We start from the raw sequence: 27,824 nt of genomic DNA on the forward strand, positions 1-27,824 counted from the left end.
AATACATCTGAATTCACATTTTTATTTCAGCAAACTTAATTAACAACACTTAGTCATGTCCTTTAAGGGAAAAAGCAGTCATTCTTTCAGGAACTGCACAGATTGTATTCAAGGCCTGTGCCTTGATAGAAGACTGGGTACAGTCTGTTTATGCAAGAAATAATCATCACGGAGACACTTGAGAACGCCTCATGAGGTGCATGTTAGGAAATGGTACCCAGTGCTCTACCTTCGATCCTAAGGACCCTGAGTATTTTGTTAAGCTTGTGGAGTTTATTATATCCGTTATTAATATTGATATTAATATTATTATATCCATTATATGCAGTCTCTATTCAGATATTTGAAGGCATTAGAAGCACATTTTTAAGACCAAAAATAAATAAGTCATTTCCCTTTACGACTGTATGCTGGTTGTGCTCACGTTACAGCGATCATGGATTTAATGTGGTGTTTGTACACCGGCTGAGGGGTAGAGGGAGATTTCTGGAAGGAATGAGAGCAGGAAACCTCCTTAAAACAGAAAACCTTAGTGGTGTTAGAATGTTCTCAGGTCTGTTACAAAGATGGATCGGACAGATACGCAGCCAGACAGGCTACATGTGAGAGGTGTCAAAGCAGGCTGGCGACGCGCGTTAGGAAGGCAGGGAGTGGTGAGCAAGATGCTGTTGTGTGCGCTGGTGGCCCTTGACTGTTCTGCAGGTCTGGGAGGGGGAAACCCGGTTTCCCTCAGCAGGTTTGCGCTGCGTGACTAGTTTTCAAATAGTATTGGAACTACTGTCAGATTCACACACCAAATCATATGCAAGTATTTATTTCAGTAGATGGCGTGCTTGGAAATGCCATGGTTATGGACTTCCCAGACGTGGCTATCGTGTGTACGTTTGTCTTTTTAGTGATGAACCAACCAGCCGTTCTCTCAAGGACACGACTCCGGATCCTTCACCCGCTCCCCGCAGCACTTAAGCTCCACACCACCCACAGCTCCGTTGCCCATCTCTGGACACGCTCCACCGCCTCAACGCCCGTCTGGTAGCGAGTGCACCGCCCAGCCCCGCTGCCCGTCACAGCGACCGGCACCGCCCTCCCCGGTCCCTCCCGGCGGCGGCGCTTCCGCTCGGCGCAGCGCGATGGCTGCGGCCGCCTTCTGCTCCCCCTGCTCCGCGCTGCGGTCGGGCCTGGCCCCGCTGTGCCGATGGCGGGCCCTGCCTCGCCCCGCGTCCCGCCGCGCCGGCAGCGTCCCCCGGAGCGCCGCCAGGTACGGCACGCCGCCTTTCTCCTCCTCGTCCTCCCTGCTCCTCCTCCTCGCGCTGCCTGAAGGGAGGGGAGGCCCGGCCCGGCCCTGCCCTGCCCTGTCTTGCCGGTGCTCTTGTTCCCGGGAGGGCCGAGCCCTCCCCGGGGCGGATGGGGCTCTATTTTGGGCACGGTGTCGGTATTTCTGGAAGAACGCGCGCTGCTGTTGTGGTCGCCTACCGCGAGCTACTTCTTTCCAGCTCGCATCCCAGCGGTTGTTCGCGTCGGGTGCGCGTTAGGGATGCTTTCGTTGGGTAATAAAGTGTGAGCAGGCTTGGGAAGATCCTGTTGTGACAGCTCCTGCTTTCAGGCTTGTCGTGTAGACGCGGATCTAAGTTAGCAGCTGGCGCCGCTGTGTGATGCCCCGCACGTCGCCGGCAGCGCAACCGGGAAGGATGCAGAACGTGAACCATGGATGTAGTGGGGTGGAGGGCACAGGGACAGTGCTGGCTGCTGTCCCACCGCTCAGGGGTTACACGGGGACGTTTTCAACGGGGATATGTTGATTGCAGTGCCTGGACTGGCTTGCTGCTCTGCAGTCTTCCTCTGCACTTGATGCCTTGCTATTCACTGTAGTTCTGGAGTCCTGCCTCAAGACGTTAAATGAGATTTTAAGCCTGAGAAGCATTGGTGCAGAACCACAGAACCGTTATGACTGGATAAGACCTCTAAGTCCAACCATCAGCCCATCCCCACCTTGCCCACTAACCATATCCCTCAGCATCACATCTCCATGTTTTTTGGATGCCCCCTGGGGCTGTGACCCCACCACCTTCCTGGGCAGCCTGTGCCAATCCACCACTGCTCCTTCTAAGAGTAAAAGTTTTCTGAATGTCCAACCTGACATTCTCCCCATATGTTGAGGAATTGCCTTTTTTCTTGTTTAGCTGTGCTCCTAAACATATACAGACATGAGCTATTATGTGGCGAGCTATTACTTGCAAGTTATTGCACTCTGATCCTGTAGTTTCTTATAGTAGAGACAATATAGAGTGCACAACTTTTGTTCTGCATGTTCTGAAAGCACAGCTTTGTTTTCCCCAAGGAATATGGCATAGACAGGAGAGAAACCAAACACTGATCGGACTTGTACAGGTGGAAAGTCATTCCACTCTTAATCTGAACCAGGAGGTTTTATTGCTTTTGCAAGCTGCCTTCCAAAATGATTGTACAGCTTTTTATTTATTTTTTTCCCCAGAGTGATTTTTATTAGGAGCTGAAAACACACTTCTGTTAGACAAAACATAGTGCACATTTCCACACGGTCTGAATTTGTACGTATGTCTTAGAACTCTAGATGAAATTCTGAACCTGATAGAAATTAATAATAATGATGAGAAATAATAATTGCTGCCTTCCTAGAAAGCAGAGGCAAAATGCCAGCACAGGTACTTCCCTTATTTGATGCATCAGGCAAAGTTCAAGTAACAGATATCAAAGTACTTGAGCACAAGGTGTAAAAATAAATGTAATTGCCAGAATTAATTGCTTATTGAAATCTTTCATAAGAGTAGTATGTTAGCTTTCTGTCATGATAATCAGATGAGATAATTTGTTATCAATACAACTAATTTTGGGACATCTCTTGGTGGTCCTCATTTGATGCAGCTATTTAAGTGCTGGTAGAGATCTGGGTTTGTGTAATTGAAATACGTATGGTTAATGATAAGCACGAGGTGGCACTGGTGGTCTTTTCTGTTGCATTTAACCAAATAGACAGCAGAGTGGTAGTGCGTGAACTGCTGTATCTGTGTACAAGAACGTAACCTTTGTATTCTGAGTAATGTAATATTTAATGTATGCTTGGTTTGTTTGTTGCCATTAGATTTGTAAAGGTTTAGATACTGGCTGAGATGAGGCCAAACTCCTGGATGCTTAGCCAGTGAGGTGGTCCTCAGGGAAGGCTGACAAAAAGGTCACAAGTGCTACATGTGATGGTTCTTGAGGTAGCCATATTGACAAGTTGGGTACAGAGATGCCATTTTCCAGTAGAAGGTCAAGCTGGTGGGTATGTGGAACACTTCTCATTGCCCATGACTCGTGACAACTGCGACACTGGCTTGCTGAAGCCTGATAAAACTACTGTGCTCTGCTAAAAAACAAGGTGTCAATGAATGTCAGACAGTAGGATTGCTGTGCACCTTAAAGCAAAGGCAGAATGTTGCTTGCTCATTTCTGCATGCGTGAACTAACATGGCACTGATTAGGTCCCTGGTACCTGGGGTGCATCCGTATGAGTTTCTATTCAAGTTTTTCTCCTTTGTAACTTACTGTCACTTAGGCTTGTGAAAGTTGCTCTGTGCTATCTCCAGAAAGATTTGAGCATGGAGGAACCTGCTGACAGCTCTGATTGAGTGTGTGCATTGTATCCTTGCTTGTAGGATGTGAGAGAGTGTTTTCTATTTGTGTGCATGTGTGGTTGTGTTTTTCTGTTTGTTTGGTTGGTTGGTTTTAGCACTGTGGTTCTCTTCATTTGCTTTGGATTTTTTGATATTTGATGGCAGAGAGGATGGAGTGCAATGGGGCAAATATGCTCCAATTTCAGTGATGGCAGATCTTCAAGACCTACTCAGTGAGTATGTGGTTATATCTTTAAGAGAGAGGTATACGCTTAAAATTAGTTGCCCAAAGTTGAGGAAAATGAATATTTTGGCCATGCATTTAGAGCAAAAATAGCATAAATGACTTTTGTATGTGGATTGAATCTTTTTTTGGCACTGGAAGGTTGTTAGCACTTTCCATCCTTAAACGTTTATGCCGTTGCTACATTGTTGAGCACTAACTACTTATTTGGCCTAAGAAGTACATGGAAACAAACGTCTTGCGCAAATGCCATACATGACCTAAACGTAACTAGTGGCAAGAAGAGAAGTGGGAAATGAGAAGTACAGAGAAGGCCATTAGGAAAAGAATAAAACCACATATGTTGCTTTAAAAACAAAAAATTCAAGCAGCGTGAAAGATAACCTTAGAGGTATCTAAAGCTGGAGTAAAACTGAGGTCAACAATGTGTTCATTTATGGTGTCATACGATTGCCATTTTATTGCTCCAAAGTTCTGTTATTTGAAGAGAGTGAGCAGTAGGAGAAATTCAGGAGTTGGGTACTCTTACTTCTGGTCCAGAACTGTGTGGTTTTGGATACTTTGTTTTTTCCTGTGCGGCAAAGTCTTCATAGAACTTCTCTGTGGTAATATAAACATAGCCTGGATTTCTTCATCTGTCAGTCAGATGTAGAAGACTTGCATAAATGAAACCACATTTTGGGATTTGGGTACTTTTGAGGATTTCTTCCTGCCCCAGTTTCCTTCCTGCACACCTTCCTGCTTTTGTCTCCTGCCCAGCAAAGTCCATGTTTAACGGCTGGATTATGTGATACAACAATGGTAGTATCCTAGCATTTGAAAGCAATGCATACTGGAGGCATCTCACTGCAGAGTGGTGGGGTGCATGGGAGCTTCCATATCCCTGCTTGGAGTCTTGATGACAGCAATGAGAGAGGGGAAAAGGGGGTGGGTAGCAGGTTCAAGGCAAGTTCAAGGCACAAGACTCTTTCTTCAGCTTCCCTCTGTCTTTCATGCAGGAAGCTGCATGAGTATTTTTCAATTAGTATTGGAATTACTATCAAATTCATGCATCAAAGCATGTGCAAGTGTTTAATGCAGTAGATGGCGTGCTCAGAAGTGCCATGGTTATGGACTGTCCAGATGTGACTATTGTGTGTACTTTTGTCTTTTTAGTGATGAAGCAGCCGTTATCTCGGGGACAAAGCTCGCCAAACAAGTCTTAAAGGAAGTTCAAAGAGATGTGGAATCGTGGATATCCTGTGGGAACAAGAGACCTCATCTCACTGTCATATTAGTAGGAGACAACCCAGCTAGTCATATCTATGTCAGAAATAAGGTAAAAGCAGCTGCAGCTGTAGGTATGTACTAGGTAATATAAGCATTCCTTTGGTGAGCACAGGATGCTGTTCTTGAAAAATTTCTATAAGTGGGAAAGAGAACTCCTTTGGATCTTTATCTCATGTTAGACCTTTTTCTTCCTCGCCTTCTCTGATTTGCCTAAGGTGAAAAAATTGCAGAGATATACAAAAGAAGTAATTCTTATGTCATGTGTATGGTAGGCATAAATTTAATGGCGAACCTTAAAATGTTACTGGGGGGTAGTTTATGAACGGTGAGTGCTAGGGAATAACATTTTTTTTTCATAACATCAATAATAATATTTACCTTCATCTGTATCTGGTACATCTCATGGAATTTCCAGCTTGTTGGATGATGTAGGCTTGCAAATCAAATAGTAAAGCTGAGGAACTGATTACCTGGAATATGACTCAATCACCTCAGAGTGGAGGAGCGCCACAGCTTAAGCAAAAAGCTATTTTGTTGCTTTTGGTGGAGCTGCAGTCTTGTCCTGTGATTTGGAAAATCTGTTTTAAGTTTGGTCCTGCAGATGGTGCCAGCCATCTGCAGGACCAGTTAGTAGCAGGATCCAGTTAGTAGCAAAGCTAGATTCATTTGGTTTTACTCATAATTCTCAAGAGCGTAATTATAGACAAATTATTGTGTGCATTGATGTCCAAATATTTTTTGTCTTTGTTTTAATGTTGAAGCCGCTTTGTCAAATTACTGACTTTGTTGTGAGATTGCACTTGATAACTGTAAATATAGCATTAAAGACCAGAGAGTCTTATTCAAGACAGTTGTTGAACATTGAACAGATTTTTATACAACATGAGTAAGCTCTCTCTGAATTTCCCAATACGAATAAGTGTCTTTCTTTTTCTGTCAGGAATTTCTAGTGAGGTCATACTGAGGCCTAAATATATTTCTCAGGAAGAACTCTTGGATATGACGTTAAAACTCAACAAGGACTCAGCGGTTAGCGGTGTATTAGTTCAGCTGCCTCTCCCAGGTAGGTGTTATCTCTTATCTCACTTCCTACATATGGTCTATGTAAGAGGAAAATGTTGGACAACTTTTGTTGTTGTAAGTATATCATAGTGACATCAGAGGCTCCAGAAAGAGGGCAAATATATAATGAAGGGTTAGGTGAAGAGATGCCTTTTTCTGTTGCTGTATAAGTAGTAAGTCTTCCCTCAACTTTGTCAAGTTAACTTCTCTGATTTTATTTTATTTTATTTTATCCTACTGTGTTGCAGTATTTTGTCTTGAATACCAAAACTTATACCATATATTCATCCCCTGCATTGTGCCAAGATACACTACTCAGCAGGTAGTGCTACAGTCTATCTCAGAGTGGTTCTTCCTTGTGCCCTAAACGTTTGTTTGCCTGTTGTGTGCTCTCGCCAGTATTTGAGATGAGCATTGTGCTAAAGACCTGAAAGCCTCTAACATGCCCCTGTTGATTGTTTCCCCACTCCTGCTCTGTACTATAATCTCACTCTTATTAATGAGTTGGCAGCAGCTGGCAATATGGTACTTGGTCAGTGCTAAAATTTGCAGATCTTCATATCAATCTCTAACTTCATTAAACCAGTGTATGCTTTCTCATAGCGATTTGCCTCAGCTACGAGAGTCATTGTAATAGACTGGCTGGCGTGTTGAGTTTCCCCCTTTTTTATTTCCAAATGTTGTCTTTTATCACATATTTAGACTGTGGGCTCTGAAGGGCAGGAGCTGTCTTTTGTTTGTTTGGTTGGTTGGTTGGTTGTTTTGTGAGTTCGTGGAGGAACTGAAGAATGTGCTTTTTCACGTTTGTAATAACAACCAGTGTTCATTACTAGTAAGTTCTGTCATTTTTATTACATGAGAGAACTGATGGTTGTGGACAGGTTTGCCACCTGCTGCAGTGAGTTGGCCACTAGGTGGAAGTAGAACACAAGGAAGGAGGAGGACACAAAGTTGGGAACTACTTGAAAAGCTGGGCTGATCTGGGAAATGTCTCTCCCTGATATAACAGATTAGGGCAAACAGGTGATTTAACAAATTGTCTTCGATATTAAGAACTTATACAAAAGGTTAAGCACTGACAGCCTAGAGATGGAAGTCTTCTTCTCTGTGTGTAGCATAGTTCACAGGCTCTCCATTTGGATTTCCAACCCACTGCTGTTTTCCCCAAGTGGGAGGTATTGTATGCGTTTTAGTTGCACTGATCCTCCGTCAAATGGTTGGATACCACTTGCAGGAGTGGTTTTATGAGATAGACACAAAGTCATTGCAATCCCCTCTTGAGCAGTCTGCTTTATTAGTTCCATAAGGGACTTGAGCCATGCAACTTGGTCATTTTTAAGCATGTTGAACATTTGACAAGGAAGGATCAGAACATAATTCTAGCTGTGTCAGTTTAAATATCTGTTGCTGGTATGTTTGAATGTTTTAAATTCTCAGGTAGATGAGTGAGCTTCCCTACAAACTATGGTATGTCTGTCACCATAACCATGTTAAGAATAAATAGTCTTTCTTCAGCCTTTGAAGCTTGCTGTTTTGGGGCTGGCTGCTGTCTACCTTACTAAAACCTTAGAGGCATTTGATCAGTAGCATAACGTTTTCAGCGTTACATTGTTCGTATCTAGTAAAGGTAAATATCCAAGCCATCATGAAATAAAAATTTTCAGAAGATTCTTTCTACAATAGATGTTGAAGATAACTTTAATCGCCAAATTACTATTACTGCTAAAACACCGTGTTTCCTCCAAGCATCTTGAGTGAGAAATGGGCTGAAAACTGATGTAACTCCTTTTCCAAAATCCCCTTGACTTGTCCTGTACCAGAAGGATGCAAAGCCCAGAAGTTGTGAAAACCTAATCAGCAGTGGCTGCTTGTCCCACAGTTGGGGTTGTTGTGTGGAGTGTTGGATATTTATTTATTTTTTCACAATAAGCCACACACAGGTGTGGCTTTTGATCAACACTGGGATAAAAATAGAAGCAGAGCATAGCTTTGTTCTTTCAGTCCTGTGAGCTGCAGCAACTTAACTTTGAGGATTACCATCTTTGCCTGAGGAAAACTTCCTTTCTGTGCCCCTGTGGAGCACTGTACTTCTGATGTGGTAATGGCTTCGTGGAGACTTTGCTCTATCTTTTAAATTGCCTGGAAGATAGGAAGACATGTTTGATGTTTATTTGAGATAGAATGTGAAAAACTTGGAATTTTCTCAGTTGTAAGCAGCAATGAAATGTGGGATAAATTAGGATAAACATCACATCCTTCTGTGCTTCAGAACAGTTTATTCTTTGCTCCCTGTCTGTACTTCTCAGAGTCTTTTTTGTTCCATGTTTTTGTTTTCCTCAGTCTTCTCTTTTGAGAACCAGACTTCATTTCTGGTGTGTCTGGACTGGAGGCATATGCTTATTGTGTGAATAAGAGAGCATGCTGGAGTAGCTAGGCAAGTGATGACCAGTGTCATTGTGCAAGTTTGGTTAACAAGAGCTGCTTCAAAAGTAATGCCTCCTATTTTACTGTGTTGGCCCACGATGTCACAGGCAGACATTGGTGGTATGACAGTGGAGGTTGAACCTTCCTCAATGCATAGATTTGTCAAGCTCTTGCCTAGAATGGACATTCTGTCATTATATAAAAGAGATAAATAATAATTCTGAGATGGTACCGAACCTTGAGTGTAATTTTGGTAGAAGTTTGGGAAGTTATTAGACAATGGAGCAGTAGACTAAAATTTACTGAAGTATCACTAGGTAAATACATTTCTTAAATAGAATTTCCTTTATAGGTCAGTACAGGGACATGGTTTACAGAGTTCTTCCTCTGAAGTGTCCAAATCTGTGCAGGCTTTAAACTTGATTTTGTAACTTTTCAGAGGTGAAACTTGCTAATGCATATCTTTTTCATAATCAGCTATCACCATTTAAGCCACATTTTATGTCTTGAGCTCAACAGTTTCAAACAATTATTTGTGTTCTCAATTTTATGAGGTAGGGCATAATTGGATCCCGCTGATTAACAAATTCTTAAAACCACTTGTGTTGTAAAATGGAAAGCAAAAGCAAGACCAGAAGAAAAAAAAATTAGTTCACGATTTCCTTACATTTGATTAAAACTTAGGACATAGATCCTTTGTGCTGTTTGGTCTGGATAATATGCACTGAAAGAAATTTTTCCTATGATTTTTTTAAATCATTTTTGAGCCAAGTGATGATAACTCTGGCAGAACATACAAGAGATATCTTGCTTAAACTTCTACTTTTATAGTTATTGTCATCGTTCACAGCTTAGTGTCAGCCTCTGGTTTGGACTGAATCTGTAACATTAGCAGTGTTACAAATAGAGTCATTTAATTTTCAGTAGACTTTAAAGGTTGAGGTTGCAACTTCCATCTTTGAGGGGAGACGTTCACTCTAGCTAGATGGAACTCGTGTGTTTCTCTGTGTAATGATTCAGATAGGAGTGATGAGCTTTGGCAATTGAAAGAAGAGTAATTGGAAAGCAATGTTTCCCAGACCATATAGATGAGCGGACAGTTTGTAACGCTATCGCACCTGAAAAGGATGTGGATGGATTTCATATTATTAACGTTGGACGTCTGTGTCTCGATCAGCCTTCTGTAATACCTGCCACTGCTGCTGCTGTCTGGGAAATCATAAAGCGGACAGGTAGGAAATTCATCTGTATTTAGTGTTATTTTTTTGTTATTTTTTTTAAACACAGAAAGAATGAAGGATACAGTCGGTTGTGGGTTAAAAGATGTAGGCTGTCTTAATGTACTGTTTTCATTGAAGAGCCAGTATGTAGAGGATCAGTCTAAATAATAAGGAGGTGCCAAAGAGGGTGGGATATTTTGCTAGTATTATAAATATTAATTGAGTGTAGATGGTAGTTCGTATCAAAAACTTTGAGCATTTTGAATAGTAACTTATTTTCTGCTGTTTAGTGTTGCAAGGAATTTTAAGGAGTTGTGCTCACTTTCTGTTTAATTATCAAATAAAAGACTGCAATGTGTAAATCCCTGTAGGTTAAAGGGAAAAATGCAGAGCAGAAATGAGAATATTCAGTTGGTTGCTAGAAGTTGGTTGCTGTACTGCTAAGTACAGTATGCTCCTACCAATAGAGAGAGAGAGAGAGCTTTCATTTCACTTTGTGATGAGGAAAGAGAATTTTTGAGTCTACAAAGGATGATTCAGAAAAATTCAATTACTTGCCAGTTTTGTTTCTCTGCTGTGAAAGCTGAATGTTATTTTGTGTGTTCATACTTAAGGTTCAGCCTTGTGGGTTTCCAAGTCACACTGATGTCAGCAGTCCACAATAGCAAATAATTGCTATTATTTTGGCGTTGACAGAAAGGGTTTTGGTATCTCAAAATAGCACAATAAAATGTTGCGTTCTGTTTTGGTTTCTTGTAAGGAATACAAACATTTGGGAAAAATATTCTTGTAGCTGGAAGATCTAAGAATGTTGGAATGCCCATTTCAATGCTTCTGCATACTGATGGAGAGCATGAAAGGCCTGGAGGTAAGTCTGTGAGTGTTGTCAGGTGTCTTAATGTTTCCATTTTAACAATTGATGAAACAGTTAAAATAAAGCTCACCAGAGCATTTGGATAAAGAGAAAGCCTTTCTCTTGTATGACATTAACAACTGGAGCAAGGAAATTAATTATTAATGTGTTTCCTGATGGTTTCTCAGCAGAAAAGATCAGTTTCTGGGCTGGGCTTTTTCTGATGTTATGTCATCATTTTATCCTTCTTTTGAAACAACTTCTGTTTAAATTTAAAGATCTTTTCCAGCCTGATTGATTCTGGGACCTTGCACAACCTCATTCAGTGGAAGGTGTCCCTGCATATGGCAAGGAGATTGGAACTAGATAGTCTTCAGAGGTCCCTTGGATCCCAAACCATTCTGTGGTTCTAAATATTGTTAGCATAGAACTGTGAGGGCAGTACCTGCAGTGCAGTTTATATCCCTCTGGACGCTGGAAGCTGTAATGGAAGTATTTCTGAGTAATTTTAATTGCAGAAGTGTGTGTGTGCTGCTGTAACTGTGTTACAAATAAAATGTAAATAAAATACTGCCGCTTTACAGCTTCATTTTGATGTTAGAAACTGACGCAGTGGAGTTTGCAAATGAGGTAAATGCTGTTGTTTAATCCTAGATGTATTTAACAGGAGTGGAGTGAAATCCATTATTAATTTAATGAAATACTGAAAGCCTCTTACTAATCACAGAGTTGGTTTGTCCATTCAGCCTGTGTGGGAAAGCTGCTGTTTAAAACTTGTCTCGGTGTTGGAATTGTAATGACCATCAGCACATAATTTTGGTCTCATCCCCATTCCTTTGACAGTGGGATTTTTGCCATTTACTGTGAATACTGGGCTCCATAAAGCACTGGCAGTGCATTTCAGTGAGTTTTCTTGCCATAACTGCTATTTTAACTTCCATCTTCTGATTTAGTTGGATCTGTGGCTCAGCTCCATTGTCATGTTCCAGGACTGAGGCTGTTCTTTGTAGTAATGTAACTTTGCTCTTGAAAGCAAGTCCGGGGGTCTGCTAGGGTATGAATGATCGTTGTTCGGTTTCACAGTAATCTTCCTGGGTTCTGATTTCTGAAATAATGCACATGACCTTGCCTTATTTAATGGAGTAGTCATTTGTGCTGTGCATGTTGGATATTCTATGTGGGAACACAAAAACATTCAAATATTCCCATAGCCATTCAGGGATCCAGATGTAAAAAGAGTCAACTCATTCTTGTTATCTATTAATGTTATCTTTGCTTATTCTGAAGAAATTGACTTGTTTATACAGCAGTCTTTATTGTTTTCCAACCTGCAAGGTGGTAGCATACAGGATATGGCAGCTGACAACAAGAAACCAAAGGAATATTTGCTGTTCTTTCACAAGGGCCAAACAATAAGCATGTCTTTGTTGTGAATGTGATAATACATCTTTTCAAAGCTGGGGACACCTCTTTTGTTTGTGACCTGTGTATTGGGTTCCTCTGCAGATCTGTTTAGTCTTTTCCATGTAACTCTCGCTTTTCCTGGCTCCTACTCTGAGCAGCAGCCTGGTTTGTTACCAAGCAAAGACAGCTTTCCTCTTCTTGCATGTTTAAAATGGTTTATCCTGGTTAATACAAGTGAAGTGGAAGCTTTTTTCTTGTTCCTCTTTTAATATTTTTTTCACGGGGATGGGGGCCAGACAACACATTGTAAGTGCTGAAAAAGAAATTTCCTATCAGTCAGGATAGGATTTTATCAGCAACTGGGACCGATGTTGTGAAGTAACTTTTATTATATGGTGAGATGAGGTATGTGGGTATGTTTCTGGATAGGTTTTTAGTTTTTTGGATATGATAAGCAAACAGGAAAAGTCTGTCTTCATCTGAGATGTTTTGTATGTAGAAACTTTAGTGTCCTGAAGGTGGCAATATCTGATTAGATAGGGAAAGGTTCCGTGGCCGTACAAAACGGTGTGTTCTCCATAGACAAATCAAGACACTATTTTATAAACTAGTGAGTTAACATAGCAATATGGTGCTAGGCCTTACTTGCTAGTATCCTCTTGGCTTCCATCAGCAGAAGTATCATTGTCAGAGTTGTTAAGTTACTTATTCTCTGTTCTGGCATGATCACAACTAATTGGAAAGTCCACTCTTTCTGAGGAGGTGAACTGCTATTTTGCATAAGGGACCATCTTTTTCTTTTTTTCTTTTTTTTTTTCTTTGTCTTTGGGAGCTGACCACAGGCACATTTATCCTTAAGCTCTGGAGACGAAAATAGTGCTGATTTTACTGCCTAGAAGTTGTGAATATTCATAGCTTTGGACTTAACCCACTGTTTTCTCTCAGAGCCCTTGAACACGGTCTAAGAGGTCAGAAGAACCTCATAATGTATGGTTTTGGTGGCAAGGGTTGTAGTTTCAGGCAGGACATCTTTCTTATCTTTTGCTTTAAGTAAGTAACAAAAGATTTCTCCTTTTTATTCCATCTTTATCCCATTCCTTTGTCCTGTTCCCCTTGAGTTTTGTTGCTTTATTTTTATTTTTTACGACTATTAGTTACTTTGGGGATCAATAGGTGATATTGAAGGAAGCGGGGGGAGGGGAGAAAGAAGGAAAGTAGACATGCAGGCTTTATGAACTGCTTGGGATGTTTTTGTCACAAGAAAGCACAGAGGTAGTTTGAAGGCAGTTGTTTATTTCAAGCTCATGATGGACTTAAGTGCATGGGAAGTTATAGAAAATTGGTGAAAGACTTCTAACTTCCAGGAATTCCCCTTATGTCAAGAAATTGCTTATGCACGTATGCGCTTCTCTGTTGACATTAACTGCAAATGTCTTCATCTGCTTCTCCATGAGTGCAGAGACTGAAGAAGAACCAATGATAACTGAAGGAGAAGAGTGATGAGAGATAAGGGAAAAGAGCAGTGAATTCAGAGCGCAGACAGATTGAAGATGAGATTCTTGAGGAACAGAGTTAATGAGATAAAAGGCACAGATTAGACAGTCAGACACATTCCAAAGGAAGCATCTGTGGTGGTAATGTCTGAGATGGCAAAAAATCTTTATTTAATGATTAATAATGTGGTTTATGAGTCCATGATGGATGGAAGGTGGAGATGAACACAAGATCACTAAGTAGAACAAATAGTTGATGGAGAATGGCATCAGAATCTGGGAACAATCTCCTTCAATAGCTTTTATCTTTGCATTTTTTGAGCAATCTCAGAGAGACTGCCACCCTTGCTGCTGGACTCTATATGATTTCTTAGTCCCTAAGCCAATGTCATTTTGTTTCATGTGTAGTGGTCTTTCCTCAGCATCTCTATTGATCTGCACAAGGCTTTTCATGTCTTGCTGGCAGGGTTTATTTGTAGCTTCGTGCCAAGCAATGTGGGTGCATGCAGGAGCAGGCCCCAGAGCTTTTGAGTTTACCCGAAAGGATGTGGTCTTACACTTGTGATAACTTCAAACACTTCCTACTCTGGTATAAAGTACAGGTTCAGCAGTTTTTGCTTTATCAGGAGATAGAAGAGCTGGTTGGGCATCTGCAAAATCCCAGTACCTTTTTCGTTTCTTTCCATTCCTGTTGTTGCATTTGACCTAAGTAAAATGATCACTTAGAATATTTTGAATGTGTGGGAAAATATAGCATTGGATGTATTTATTCCTGAAGTAACTGTGATAAACATTCTCAGATCCATCCAATTGAAATTGTACAGATCATATAAATATTGATGTTGCTTTTGATTGTGTTACGCATGTGGGTTCAAGAACATTTCTTCTCTATGAAATCTGCTGATATTCCAGTCAACAGATTTGGCTGTCTGACCCTCGTGTGCAATTGTTGTTTAGATGAGATAGTTGATTGATTAGATATTCAACATGAGTCAGCAATGTGCACTTGCAGCCCAGAAGGCCAACCATATCCTGGGTTGCATCAGGAGAAATGTGACCAGCAGTTTGAGGGAGGTGATTCTGCCCTCTAGTCTGCTCTCATGAGTCCCCATAAGGAATACTGTGTCCTGTTCTGGGACCCCCAACACAAGAAGGACATGGAGCTGCTAGAGCAGATCCAGAGGAGGGCCACAAATATGATCAGAGGGATGGAGCATCTCCCCTATGAGTACAGGTTGAGAGAGTTGGGGCTTTTCAGCCTGGAGAAGAGAAGGCTCTTGGGGGACCCTATAGCGGCCTTCCAGTACCTGAGGGAGGCCTACAGGAAAGCTGGGGAGGGACTTTTTGTAAGGGCAGGTAGCTACAGGATGAGGAGAAATAGTTTTAAACAGGAAGAGAGTAGATTTAGACTAGATATCAGGAAGAAATTCTTTACTATGTGGGTGATGAGACACTGGAACAGGTTGCCCAGTGAGGTTGTGAATGCCCCCTCCCTGGAAGCATTCAAGGCCAGGCTGGATGGGGCTTTGAGCAACCTGGTCTAGAGGGAGGCGTCCCTGCCTGTAGCAGGGAGGGCTGCAACTAGACGGTCTTAAGGGTTACTTCCAACCCATGACTATTCTGTGATTCTATGAAAGACTCTTGGCCCCAGAGTCTCATTGTTGTCATAGCTACTAAGTTCATAGTTCAGGCCAAGGAGAACCTTGGTTGTCTTCTTCTTTTGTTGGTCAGATTATCAGCCAAGCTCATTCTTGTAAGGGGGAATATCAGTAAGAAATAATGTCAGTCCACAGCTTTTGTGTTAATTAATCCTGTGTCAATTTTTAAGGGTAAGTGCTTTTTCTTATGTGTAAAATGCAAATGTTATGAGCATTCTGCCTATGCTGAAACAAGTGATGCAGCACTAGACAAACCTGGTGATCATCTTTACTGTCCTTTGTGTACCAAAATGAGTCACTTGTACTTGAAAGTAATTGCTATTTAGGCCCTCTCTATCTATTAATTGTCAATCTTTATGTTTCAGGAGATGCTACAGTGACCATTGCACATAGGCACACACCAAAGGAACAGCTCAAGATCCATACTCAACTTGCTGACATTGTCATAGTAGCTGCAGGTAATGTGGTTAATACAACCAATAACAATGTTTAAAACCCAAAAAGAAAAACTTGGAGTCAGTTGGTGGCACTACTTGCTATTTCATGTGTTTTACCAAATAAGTGGTGCTCATGCTTGCCAAGGGTGTCATAGTGTGCAGGATTTCTTGTAAGAAGGACAGGTGATCTGGCACTTTGTTCCTGTCCTTCATATTTGTAGACTCATAAACTGTTTCTCATCACGTGTGACACCTTTCCCTTAGGGAGACTTCAGAGTGAACTCCAGATGGGGAACCAGTTGGTGTGTAGTTTATACAGGTATAATTATGTAAATTAAGACATTCTCTGTAGTGTGCAAAAATCATGAGTCATCTAATTTTTGGCAGGAGGTTTTCTTTAAATCAGCTGGAGGTGCCATTCATAAAAAAACAATGGGATCTTTCTCTTGCTGTTAAAATTAAGGGCAAACCTAGCAAATTAAATGGTAATTTTAGTAACACATACATGATATTCATGGCTGATTTTTTTTTTGTTTGTTTACAATTATCCTGGCAAGAGGAAGAGAATGATAAGTGCCAAAAGGAGGGGCTCTGAAAGATCTGTGAAATACTTTGTTTGAATTTTCTAGGATAAAGAAATAAGCAGTGCTACTTCTGAGCAATCTTTGGTTTTACTTTACTGATATCTATTAATGGAAATAAAAATTAAACTTAAAAACAAACCAGCCTTTGGGAAAATTCTGTATCCTATGCAACTCTTGTACCACTTCGGAGGATCACAAATGGGGATAAATATGAGCATATTTACTCTTTTCTGCTCCTTCCCTCCCTCCTCACCATCCTCAAAATATAATCTTGGGAAGTTATTTTCCAGATGAAGACAGATAGGCACATATCTGAAGCTCCTTACTTCCTGTTGAAGCAAGATGTCCATTCCTTCGGGGCTTCCTTGCACTGTCATCTCTTTGTTGTGCCAGGTCGGGAACAAGAAGTGGCTCAGCTCTCCCACATGTGATTAGCCAACTGTGGGTCAGACCAGAATTCACATGCTGTGAATGAAAAATAACGTGTGCACTAACTGGAAATAAACCAATAATATCAACATTCACTGCTGCTGATTTAATCATAGTTCAAGATTTTTTACATGCTGAACAGTTTGTCATCAGTTATGCTTGTAGTTAAACACTTCAGTAGCAATTTAGCAGTGTTCATTCTTCACATTCATTCATTCGCCTTGCGTCTTTTGTAAGAGGAGCATGATACAACAGTTATTGCACAATGTGAGATAGACTTGAAGTGATGCACAATCCAGCACTGGGTTTTTTCAAACAGCATACAGCCCTGCCCACTGTCTCTTCTCAAAGGAAGTGAGAGAGTAAATACAATAGAAAAGCCCCTTACTACCAAAACCTTGCTACATAAACTCTGTCTACTATGTATAATAGCAAGATTCCTATTCGCTTTCATCCATGGCTGTCAAATAAGTCAAATCAGATGTTCGTGTTTTTACTCTGGACTCTGAGAATGCCCATCTTCAAAAGTTGTCTCTTGTTTATTTCCATCCTTGAGACATTGGCTGTGCAGCTTTTCTTTGTAGCTATTGATACAATTCCTTCCTTCTCTCTCATTCCTTCCCAACTTGTTGCATCGTAAGGCCATCCCTCCATAAAGTCAGTGTCTCTGCTTACAGCCAGAGCTGCCAAAGCTCTGTGCCACACAGCTTTTGCCTTTTTGGCTAAGGTGTAATGTTTTCTTCATGCCCCGTCCCTCAGGACATGACCTGTGGCCCTTCTGTTTTGGAAACTGCTGAATTTCTGGACTGCTTGATTCAGCCTGTAGCTGGTTTGATTTCTCGGTATTTTAGTGTTTAACAATCCTTATACCTAAACTGGGATTACGTAGGACTTGTCTGCTTGTTTGTTTAAAGCATGCTTCACTGTTTTCTACAAAGCTAGAATGAAAAATATTTCCCACATTGTTCAATCTCTGCATTTTAGGAATCGCTGCTTCAACGCTTATCTCTCCCTGCTTGGTATGCAAAGCAGGCTTAAGTAAATGGATCTGTTCATTTGCTTTGGGGGTTAGTTTATTTGTTGCTCTTAAGTATTTGGCCTATTATCAAGCCATTTTACAAAGGGTGTAACTGTGCAACTTCCGTTAATATGCTCCCATTCCTATCATGCACAGATCGTTAACCCCATCAGACGGAGGCATTATCCAGTTAGCAGTCAGCCTGCAATTGATTGCACAAGAGCGTGATGAAGGAGATGTAGCCAGATCTTATCATCAGAATAGGGAAAAAAAAAAAAAAAAAAAGAGGTCTTGGTTTGCTCAACATTAAAATCAGAGTTTCAAGGCTGTGTGCTATGGGGGAGTGAGAAATGGAGAGCAAAAAAGGCTCCTGTACTCCTTGGATTCAAATGACAAGCTGGCCAAGGTCCAGCACTCCAAGTGGAGTCATAGCACTCGTATGCTAGCACTTGCCTTCAGTAACACTAGTCTCAAAACATACATACAGGTTTGCTTTCTTTTCCTTTTCTTTTTTTTTTTTTTCCAATTTCTTTTTATTTTTTTTTTCACCTCAGAGAAGGCTCCTAAGGGGGGAGGGCGGCAGGGCGAGGTCAGAATCCCCCTTTGGAGATGCTCTGTTACTAAGGCAGACGTTCCTCACAGAACATAGAGCTTGCTGCTTGCTCAAGTAGCAAGGCAGAAACTGAATTTGTTTCCGAGTTTGAATCTCCTGTTGTTCAGAGCTGGAGGCTGCATAGAAGAAAATACATTTAGGAGGTCTTTTCAAGAAGCTGCACAGAGAAGATAGCAACTGATGCATTTAAGATATGATGGTCTAACATCATGTAGATGTTGGCTGATGACTTTATATTCTCCACTCTCTGGCAGTATGTAATGACTTTGGATTCAGATGCTTATTTGCCTTAACGCTCAAGGAGATACTTCATTTTTTTGAGTCTGTCCAGGAATAAACTTTGAGATTTTGTTCTTGGAAGGCTTTACTTCTCTCTTGCTGACTGGGCTGACACTGTTTGCTGTGGGTAGATCCATGTTGGATACTTTTTTCCTGTTATCTATCTCATTCATATATTACAGGAATGAAAAATAAGCTGGTGGCATAGATCAGGTTCTCTCACCATGCTTAATTATTAAGCGAAATATATATTACTTCTCTTCAGGGGAGGGGGCGGGGGGGTTATGGGGATGCATGCAAACTTATAATTTGGAACTGATGGCCTAAGATTATTTGGCCATGTTAATCAAATATCTTGATGATTCCAGGTATCCCGAAGTTGATTACAACCGATATGGTCAAAGAAGGTGCAGCTGTGATAGATGTAGGCATCAATCATATCCACGATCCTCTAACTGGAAAGACCAAATTAGTTGGGGATGTGGACTTCGAAGGTCAGTGAAACACTCCTTATGTGAACCTATTGGATTCATTGATGATAAATACCTTGAATAGCCTATGTCTCAGATAGCTTGTGAAGTGCTTGTTCTCAACAAGCAATTTGTTCATATGCTTGCTCTTAAGAAATGATATGTTATTTAGGAGAGGCAGTGCTACTTCTAATTACAGATATGAGCAACCTTTGAGAGATAAAGATGAGCTTTTTTGGACGTGTGGTGGCAGCAGTTCTAGAGATGCTTGTCTCCAGGCTTCTTTCATCCTCTGAGAATCTCTAAAGACTCTCAAAAGTATTTGCACGTGTGCACACACAAAAGCAATCTACAGTTTCTACCTTTTCATGAGTATATATTTCTCACTGATTGTAGCAAATACTGTTATACCATAATTTCTCAAGCCTGCTTTCACACTTCCTCTTCAGACTTGTATTTGAGAATATTCACTTCTGCTTCAGAAATATCCTTTAGGCTGTGGATTAAGGTGGGTTCATCTCAAGCTCTTGAAAATCTTGGTCCAGGCAAGCCCAACTGAGATAACGTATGATGTTACATATTGATCTTTTCATGTTGAATGTGTTGCAGAGCGAGTTCATAGTGTAATTGGATTAAATCTCTCTGCTCTAGAGGAGCTCCAGACTGGAATAGCAGGATTGTTGCAGCTGAAAATTAAAGCTTATTGGCAGAGCTGTGTGTGGGAAGCTTAGACAGCGTTCACCCACATTATTAATGGTTCTCAACAGTTCCTTATTTTGATAAGTATGAAAATCAGCCACCATTTTTTGTTGGGTTTTTCTTTCAGAGTTATTAACATCTTGGCTGGCACAATGTCTCAAAGCTTAATTGTATTCAGAATGTTTCTAACCCACTGGATGTATTTGAAATTATATCATTTGCTTCATTCCTGCCTGTTTTACTCAGTGAACGTTATATCTGTCTGATGAAGTCTATGGAATGACCGGCAAGACCTCAGTGATGCTTTGAGCATGCATTTGGAAGTATATAGCTGCACTTGTAAAATAGTTCCCGTAGAAATATATTTCTACAGGACAGCTTTTTGTGTGGTTATCTTCCCTGTGCCATCAGAAGTAAAAGATGATTTTCCATATTCAGAACTGAACTGAAATGAAGTATAGAGAGGAGTTCCAGGAATTCTTTTTTTTTTTTTTTTTTTGATTGTTTGTTTTAGCATGTTTGAATATGACTTTCAGAAACTTGACAATGTCTCCTTTCTGTTTTCTTTAAATGCATAACCTTCTGAATGCAGTGTAGGGCTTGATTCAGTGGCCGTGCCATGACTCAGAGTTTCAGCGATGCACTGTATGTGTCTTGTCATGTCTGCTGTGGGTTGCTCTCAGGATTTTACCTGGGGGGAGGGAAGATCCAAAAAGGAGGGAGGAACTTCAACCTCGATTATGCCACTGCAACTCCAAGTAGCATTTTGCTGTGCATTGCCAAAGGGAAATTGTTGTTGGTTTATTGGTATCGGTGAAAGTTTCACTAAATCTCTAACAACAAAAAAACTGTCCCTGTGTATGGAGTTGGAAATACTGCAGACCATGTCACCTGTGCCAAATCTTTTATTTGCCAGTAAGGAAATGGAACAAGCTAGGCTATTCGTGTACCAAATCATTTTATCCTTTTCCTCCTTTTTATCACTTGACTGAATTTATGCTTAAGCCTATGTCAAAATGTTTTTTGCAGTACATAAGCTGGCATGGCATACATCAGCTGTATAATGTAAAATAGCCCACCAGTGTATATTCTTTCATCATCTCCTTCCTGAAGTAGGGAAATATTTGGGGTGGGAGCTAGGAGATGTGTGAGAGATTGAACTGGGCAGTCCCATGTCAAACCTTTGTTGTAAGAAATGGATGGGAAAGGCTGACCTAACAAGGCCATTTGGCTGAGAACCTCTGGGAGTGCAAATAAGCTTTAGTAGGCGGGTGGGAACTGTTGTGATTTGGTTGTCATATCCTAGCAATACTTAGATGCTATCCTCTGATCTCTAGGGAGTGAGTTTGAAACATAACTTTATTTTCATCTCTAATAACAAGAATACTGTTCATTCATAAACTCAAAGTAAGATATACCTGGAGGGAAATATTCTTAGCACAGGCCAAGAGGATTGAATAGCTATTCAAGATGAGTTTTGAAGTTCTGAGATCTGTGTTCTAAATTGGGCACTAGTGTGAGCCATGTCCCATTGGGCTGTAAGTGGTTAAAAGTACCCAGAGTGCTATTATGTGTGATTCCAAGATATACAGAGGAGCAAGACAGGAAAACACTGTGCATTTGGAGGTCAACTACACAGCTTGCACAGAGCGTGCAACTAGAACAGCTCTTACGGGTGGAGCACTGTTTCCAGGAGTCACTGTATAGCAGGGTGGTGGCACAGCACTGCAGAAGCTGATCCTTGATATGGAGGTGCTCAGAGCTGCTCACTTCTGTGCTGCTCCTGCCCGACCTGCCCAGTGACAGCGGTGGACCTGCCCAGGTTCCAGGACACAGAGTTGCTCACCTCATGCTGTTCCCACCCTATCTGCCTAGTGGTAGTGGTGCACCTGCCCATGTTCTGGGAGCACAGAGCTGCTTCCCAAGCTGCGCTCCAAAAACTCCCAAAGACTTTCCTTGGTTTGCTGGCCAAACACCCTGGCATCACCCCTGGGTGCTGCTGGGAGCAGCTGTCTGAGGTTTGCCTTCTTAAGGCTTCTGGCAACATGCTCATGAAGGGCTGTATTAAAACAAGGGAGGAGCTTTGCACTTCAGTTGTCACTGCAATCTTCACAGCTTGTGAGAAGGTGGCACTGTTGCTGAATAGTGGTGCACTGTTCATGGGACACACAAGTCTTCGTGGTATCAGGCAAAAATGTTAGAAATGAAGTTGGCTACTGGTAACTGGAAAGCAGTTAGAGAGGTCCATGAAGTCAAAGTATACAGAACGGACTAAGCTCACTTCTGGATGGAGCAAGTGTACCAAAAGGCACATAAGTTTAGTAAGAACCAGGGAAATGTACCCTGTTCTGATTAACTACAGCACTAATTCCTACCAGTCTATTGGGTGAGCTGACAAGTGTCTTGAAACTAGTTCAGGTAGTGAAAAATTGTACCATGATCATCTTTGAAGCCAATTTTTTTATCTGAGCGTTGGCATTTTGTCTTACCTAGAGTTGGTGGGATGTAGAAACGCAGGTGTTGTGGAAACAGTTCATTCTGACAGTTGTTTGCTGCTGTTCCACATTCAATGCACTACCTTCCAGGCTGTGAGCTTTTTTTTCTCAAACTGCTGAATCCTTTCCAAACAGTCTCTTGATGGTGCTTATCCAAACAGCAGTCCCGAAAACAGAATGTGGGTATTCCACCTGCTTTCACTACAAATTCCAAAGGCTTTCTATTCACTCCTTACATTTTGAAATGGTGGCTTGGAGGCTATTTTCATAGTTCAGTAGGATCCCTGCTGCAGTGGCTGCATACTTGAGCTTGTAAAGAGGGCTGTGGACAGAACGCTTGCTAAATGGGACTGCTAGCTCCAGGTGGTGGCTGCCAGGAGGCCATGGAGCATCACTGCCTGGTGGCACTGAGCTTTGGGATGGAGAAGTCGAGGTCCTCTCACAGAGGAGGCCACATATCATGCAGGGGTCTAAGGAAATGTTCACCAGGATCCTTAATTTCTACTGCCGCTGCTCGTTATCCCAAGACTATTGCAATATCCCACCCACTTGTCTGTGCTAATTAGCTGCATCTGAAAGTAGCTGTGCCGCTTAATTTTCTGCTGGAGAGCATTAGAGGGATAATATCAAACAGAAGGAATTTTGAGAAATGGGATCATTATTTTCAGGTTGCTATCCCACAGTGCACACTGAGAAAAATCCCAGACTGTGTAAAGCAGATCATGGGATATCTACTGTGATTGCTAAGCACGTGATTCACACTTGTGCAGTGCTGCACGGATGCGGTGATCCTGGAGAAGCTGTACAGGGACTAATAAAGCCATGTGCAAACAATGCTTAGGCAGGAATTATTCTGCATCACTCAATGCAGATGCACCAGACTCAGAACCACCTTCAGGTTGAGACTTGCCCTGGGTTTGTGCGATGAACCCTATTCCGTGTCTGATGTTCCTGCTTTAAAGGAACAGAGGAATGAAGGGCTGCTTCCAAAGCAGCGGAGCCTGTTTGTCAAGGAAATAATCTACATTTCGTTTCTTCTGAAGAATCAAAGGAAGATTTAAAGATTCTAAAGAAGCTGCAAAATAGCAGCTCCTTCCCCATAGGCACTTCATTTGTGTACCAACATTTTACAAATTGCTGGTCTCCAGAAGCTAGGTTAGAGCTTTACCTTTGCTGGGAAGCAGAAACGAGACCTCCTGAAGGAAGCAAAGGTGCAGCACCTGATTTGCTGACATGAGGTGGGTCACACTGAATTGCTGCCTTAGGACTGCTTTGGCTTTCTACACTTCACAAGAGAAGGAAAATCTGTTCACATTTTTGATGTTATTTTTACCCCTTTGCTCACTAGTGTTCGTCTTGGAGAACTGCATTCATCTGATCTATATTTACTCTTCTAGGTGGAGAGGTATCAGATGGTAGTTCCTAAACCCAGACACCTGTCACTTGTTTATGTAGTAAGAAGTAATGTCTGCTGTTTATTTCCATGGAAGCTATAACAGGGACAAGGAATACAATAACACTGTTTGATAAAGCAAATTCTCAGCTACAAAACACTATTTTTTCAACATAGTTACCACTGTTAACTATGCATTTTGTTCAGTGATGAGCAAGAACTTGCACGTGGAGTAGTTGTGGGAAGGTTCAACCTCTACTGCCATACAACCAACATCCACTTCTGAAGTTGTGGGCCAGCACAATAAAACAGGAGGCATTACTTTTGGAGCAGCCTTTGTATATATCTGGAATAGCTTTTGTGAAAAGGTATCCAGGTGGTTGTATGCAAACAGGTATAAACTATGGTTTCTGCCATGCTGAGCCACAGCGATTTCCATAATGGTAGAGTATGGGGAGAGAAAGTCCTCCACAACCTGTGAGAGCAGCACACTGTGAGCAGCACGCTGTGCCTGTGCTCCTCAGTACAGCTCCTAACACGAGAGTCAGTGATGGTTGTGCACGATGTGCGTTGGAAGGCTTTCCTTAGGTGCGGCTGTGAGCTGCAGCACTTTGTAACTAAGATAAGAGTATTCCAAGTAACACCACAAAGAGAAGCATGTAACATTGCCATGGAAATAGACTTATTTCAATTTTAAATGGCTGAAACAATTTGTATGGCAATTATGATGGTGTTCACTTCAGATGTGGGTACATTTCAATAATTATGACATTAAGTTAGGGATTTGCAGTAACTACTAACCATAAACACCAATCTCAAACAGCAGGTAGTCCAGAATAACTAATAAGAGTGTTTGAGAATATTAAGAATAACTGTCCTATGGGACCTTAATTTATTTGTTACAACTTGCATGTACAACTAGAACAGAGCAACAACAAAAAGCAATGCAAGTTGCAATTTGTTAAGCTTTCCAAGTACTTTAATAGTATATCTGGTGGTACAGCCAGTAGAGTAATTAAAGCTCTCCCCGGTGTAATCAACAGCTCTTCTCATCTGTTTTTCAAACAGTAACACTTACTATAGGGTACCTCTATATGACATGCTTGCAGTTAGTATCTCTGCCTTAGTTCAGACACTTGGTGGCAACAGGGGAATGGGAGTTTTCAGGAAATCACTTGTAAACAAGCAAAGGAGAAAAAAAAAAAAAAGAAAGGGATGGCGTGATGCACACTCATGGTGGCACTTGTGCAAATCTGTACAGCAATCAGTAACATGCCACTTGCACTCCTATTAGCAAATGGCTGCTTGTTACAGATTGTGATGCAATGGATTCCCAGCCAGATGCATATAACTCTTGCAAAAGTAACTTAAAATTTCAATTGATTACATTTTACAGAGTAGATGCAAATATCAAGTTGTGTTGTTACATGATATTAGTTGGTCATACAAAGAGATGACTTGACAGCTGTTACCTAAATGCTTTAAAACGTAAGAAATAAGGTGTATCTATCTCTTAGAACAAGCATTCAAGGTACGTGCTAACTTTGGACAGCCTCGTAGCATTGGCAGTTGCAGCTAACTCAGTTATCAGACTTCTTTCTTTGGCACTTCAGTAAGACCAGTGCCTCCCAATCCAAGTTTGGTGTAGGCACCATAGTAAGGCTGTTTTGTGGTTTGGTTTGCTTTGTTTTTATTTGTTTGTTAAACAACAACAACAAAACCACACCTCCTCTGAAGGAGCAGAGCATTTATGGCTGCTGTTGCAATGGGAATTTGTTTTTCCGCAAACTCAACTCTGTTTTGTTCTTTGCCCATCTTGAGAAGCAGAAAACAAACCAACCAGGAAGCCGTGCTTTCTCCCACTGTGGTCTTCTGAAGCTCTCTTTTCTGATGGCAGAGTATCTTCATTAGAAGCTTCAGGTTGCAGTAGGGGAAGAAGGTTGAAGAGGCACCCTCACTGTGCTGGTGTTCAGCTATGCTTTTTGATGGACTCCTGCTCTTCTTGCAGCTCCTGCAGTTTAGGTGACTGACCACAGGTTGGGTGAAGGTGTGTGCTCCCATGGGGAGCAGGCAGCTTTCTGCAGGCAGATTGCTTTAAGCTGATGGGGAAACCATACCCCAAATCTGGTGCCTGGGTAATGACATTCGCAAGAAGAGGACTACCTGGCAGCCTTGGTCCTGACTGTATCCTATCACAGAATCATAGAATCATTAAGGTTGGAAAAGATTACTAAGATCATCTAGTCCAACTGTCAGTGCATCACCACCTTGTCCACTTTCTCTCTTTTCTCTTAGAAGTGAAGAAGAAGGCTGGCTTCATCACTCCAGTGCCAGGAGGAGTGGGACCTATGACTGTCGCAATGCTTCTGAAGAACACGCTGATAGTTGCTAAGAAGCTCATTTACTAGAGGAAGTGGGCTGTCTCAGAAGAAGAATGCAAGTTGTTCTATTTATTGTTATACAAAACCTTTATTTTTTACTAGAAAGATATTTATTTCTACATTGTATTTATTTTTTCATGTAAACTATATTGAACTTGATGGTTTATAAAATGTTATAATACTTTATGTTACCTCCTGCTGACTTACTGTGAGCAACACTGAATTGAATGGTGCAGACTTTGTTGGTACCATATTGTTGGTCAACTGTGTGCGTGGAAGTGAAGAACTAAACTTGAATTGTGAAGCTTGAATTATGCTTATCTGTTTTGAGATAGGATGCTATTGCTGAGATTATTTAAGCACTAGGTATGCTCAATCTGTATGAAAACTAGGTTTAAACGTGGTGGATATCTGTTGAAAATGTGGAATGTTCGGGTTGTAATTTGAAGCTGGAAAACATTTAGATAGCAGTGATCCGGAGTCTGAAAGGAACGAAAGGCTGGAATTTGTTTCAGCTACCAGACAATAGTGCTGGCAGTGAATACAAATTCTCAGTACACATTTAAAGCTGTATACTTCAATATTGGTTAAACTCTCCTCTGAAATGTATGCAAGAGGTGTGCAACTCACAGTTGTGAGGCCAGAATTGTTTTCTTTCCTTGTCTGAATTTGGTTGACAATGTTTTCATGCATGATGCCACAAAAAGGTTATGAGTAGGTGACGTGGTTGGATTGGACTTCAGTTGGATAGAATGTCATTAAAGCTGCTACGTATGTGCTTTCTGTATAAGGTGGAGGGGAAGAGGAAGAGAAAATCAAAAGTTTACCCATGGCAGAAATGCTTGTATTGGAATTTAAGCCGTTTGTTTATTCTCTTGTCTTCTGAAGCAGTGTGAAGGGTTCTTAATTCCTGGTGTAAGACTGAGCCTTGTGAGTATTTGTTGACAATATTTTGCTTCTTGGAGAGGACTATGTGAGATAATAAGATGCTTGCTGTAAAAGGAAATAGAAATCATAAAAACAAATGGGAGAGAGATGATTATCAGTGTGTTTCTATATAATCCAAAGGCGGATTCAGAATAGTCTCATACAATGTAAGAGTCAGAGCCGTGTTACTGCTTGGATGCCACTTTTAATATGCATATGCTGTACTGACTTGAAGAGCCTACCCTAGCTCCCATTGAAGCCAGTGGGAGTCACTTTAGGCTGCTATCTCCATATTTTTATCTTGGTTGGGGTAACTTTATTTTAATCAAGAGCCTTTAGAGTTTGCCAGTAGATTCAAGACTACTTGAAAAAGGAAGAAAACAAAAAGGTGTGGTTAAATACTACTTCTGCTTATTTTAAAAGAAGTGCATACCAAATTAAAATAAAAAAAAGAAACGGCTGGAGCATTGCTTCTGTGCTGCTTGTTTCCTCTGATGCTCTTTCATCATGAGAGTTTTGCATAAATGCATTTTTTGCAGAATAGCTTGACAGATCATTACTGGGTGTATGGAACCAATAGTGCAGACGCCCACTCATCTGTTCAAAATGAAGGGTTATGAGAATGTTAGGGGTATCCAGGTGCTTGTAGAGGTAACACTCAGATCATTCAACCCATCGTTAGCTCAGATGGAATAATTAGCCGATTCTGCTAATCTTTCTGTGAGATACTTTGATGCAGTTTGGGTTGGATTCTTTTTTTCCTTTCTATCTAAAGAGTGGAAAAACAGCAGCCTTTTTCTTGTTCATTCATTACCTTTATTTCACTTGTTTGCGTTGCTT

The 27,824-nt window shown here is 41.2% G+C and overlaps 1 protein-coding gene across 2 annotated transcripts; it reads left to right on the forward strand.

The window, feature by feature from the left end:
- The first annotated feature begins 1,090 nt into the window (after positions 1 to 1,090).
- Positions 1,091 to 27,448, forward strand: MTHFD2L (methylenetetrahydrofolate dehydrogenase (NADP+ dependent) 2 like). Of its 2 annotated transcripts, XM_001233662.7 has the most exons (8): positions 1,091 to 1,258; positions 5,032 to 5,216; positions 6,086 to 6,208; positions 9,711 to 9,863; positions 10,612 to 10,719; positions 15,625 to 15,717; positions 18,988 to 19,113; positions 25,972 to 27,448. In XM_001233662.7, exons 1-8 carry the CDS (start codon positions 1,131 to 1,133, stop codon positions 26,082 to 26,084), a joined length of 1,029 nt encoding a protein of 342 aa, XP_001233663.4. In that variant the 5' UTR covers positions 1,091 to 1,130; the 3' UTR covers positions 26,085 to 27,448. The 2 variants fall into 2 exon arrangements, with proteins under 2 accessions (XP_001233663.4, XP_004941143.2); XM_004941086.5 differs by lacking the exon at positions 18,988 to 19,113.
- The last annotated feature ends 376 nt before the right edge of the window (positions 27,449 to 27,824 follow it).

The sequence above is a fragment of the Gallus gallus genome, chromosome 4 (genome assembly GCF_016699485.2).
Source record: "Gallus gallus isolate bGalGal1 chromosome 4, bGalGal1.mat.broiler.GRCg7b, whole genome shotgun sequence".
In the NCBI taxonomy this organism is placed as follows: domain Eukaryota; kingdom Metazoa; phylum Chordata; class Aves; order Galliformes; family Phasianidae; genus Gallus; species Gallus gallus.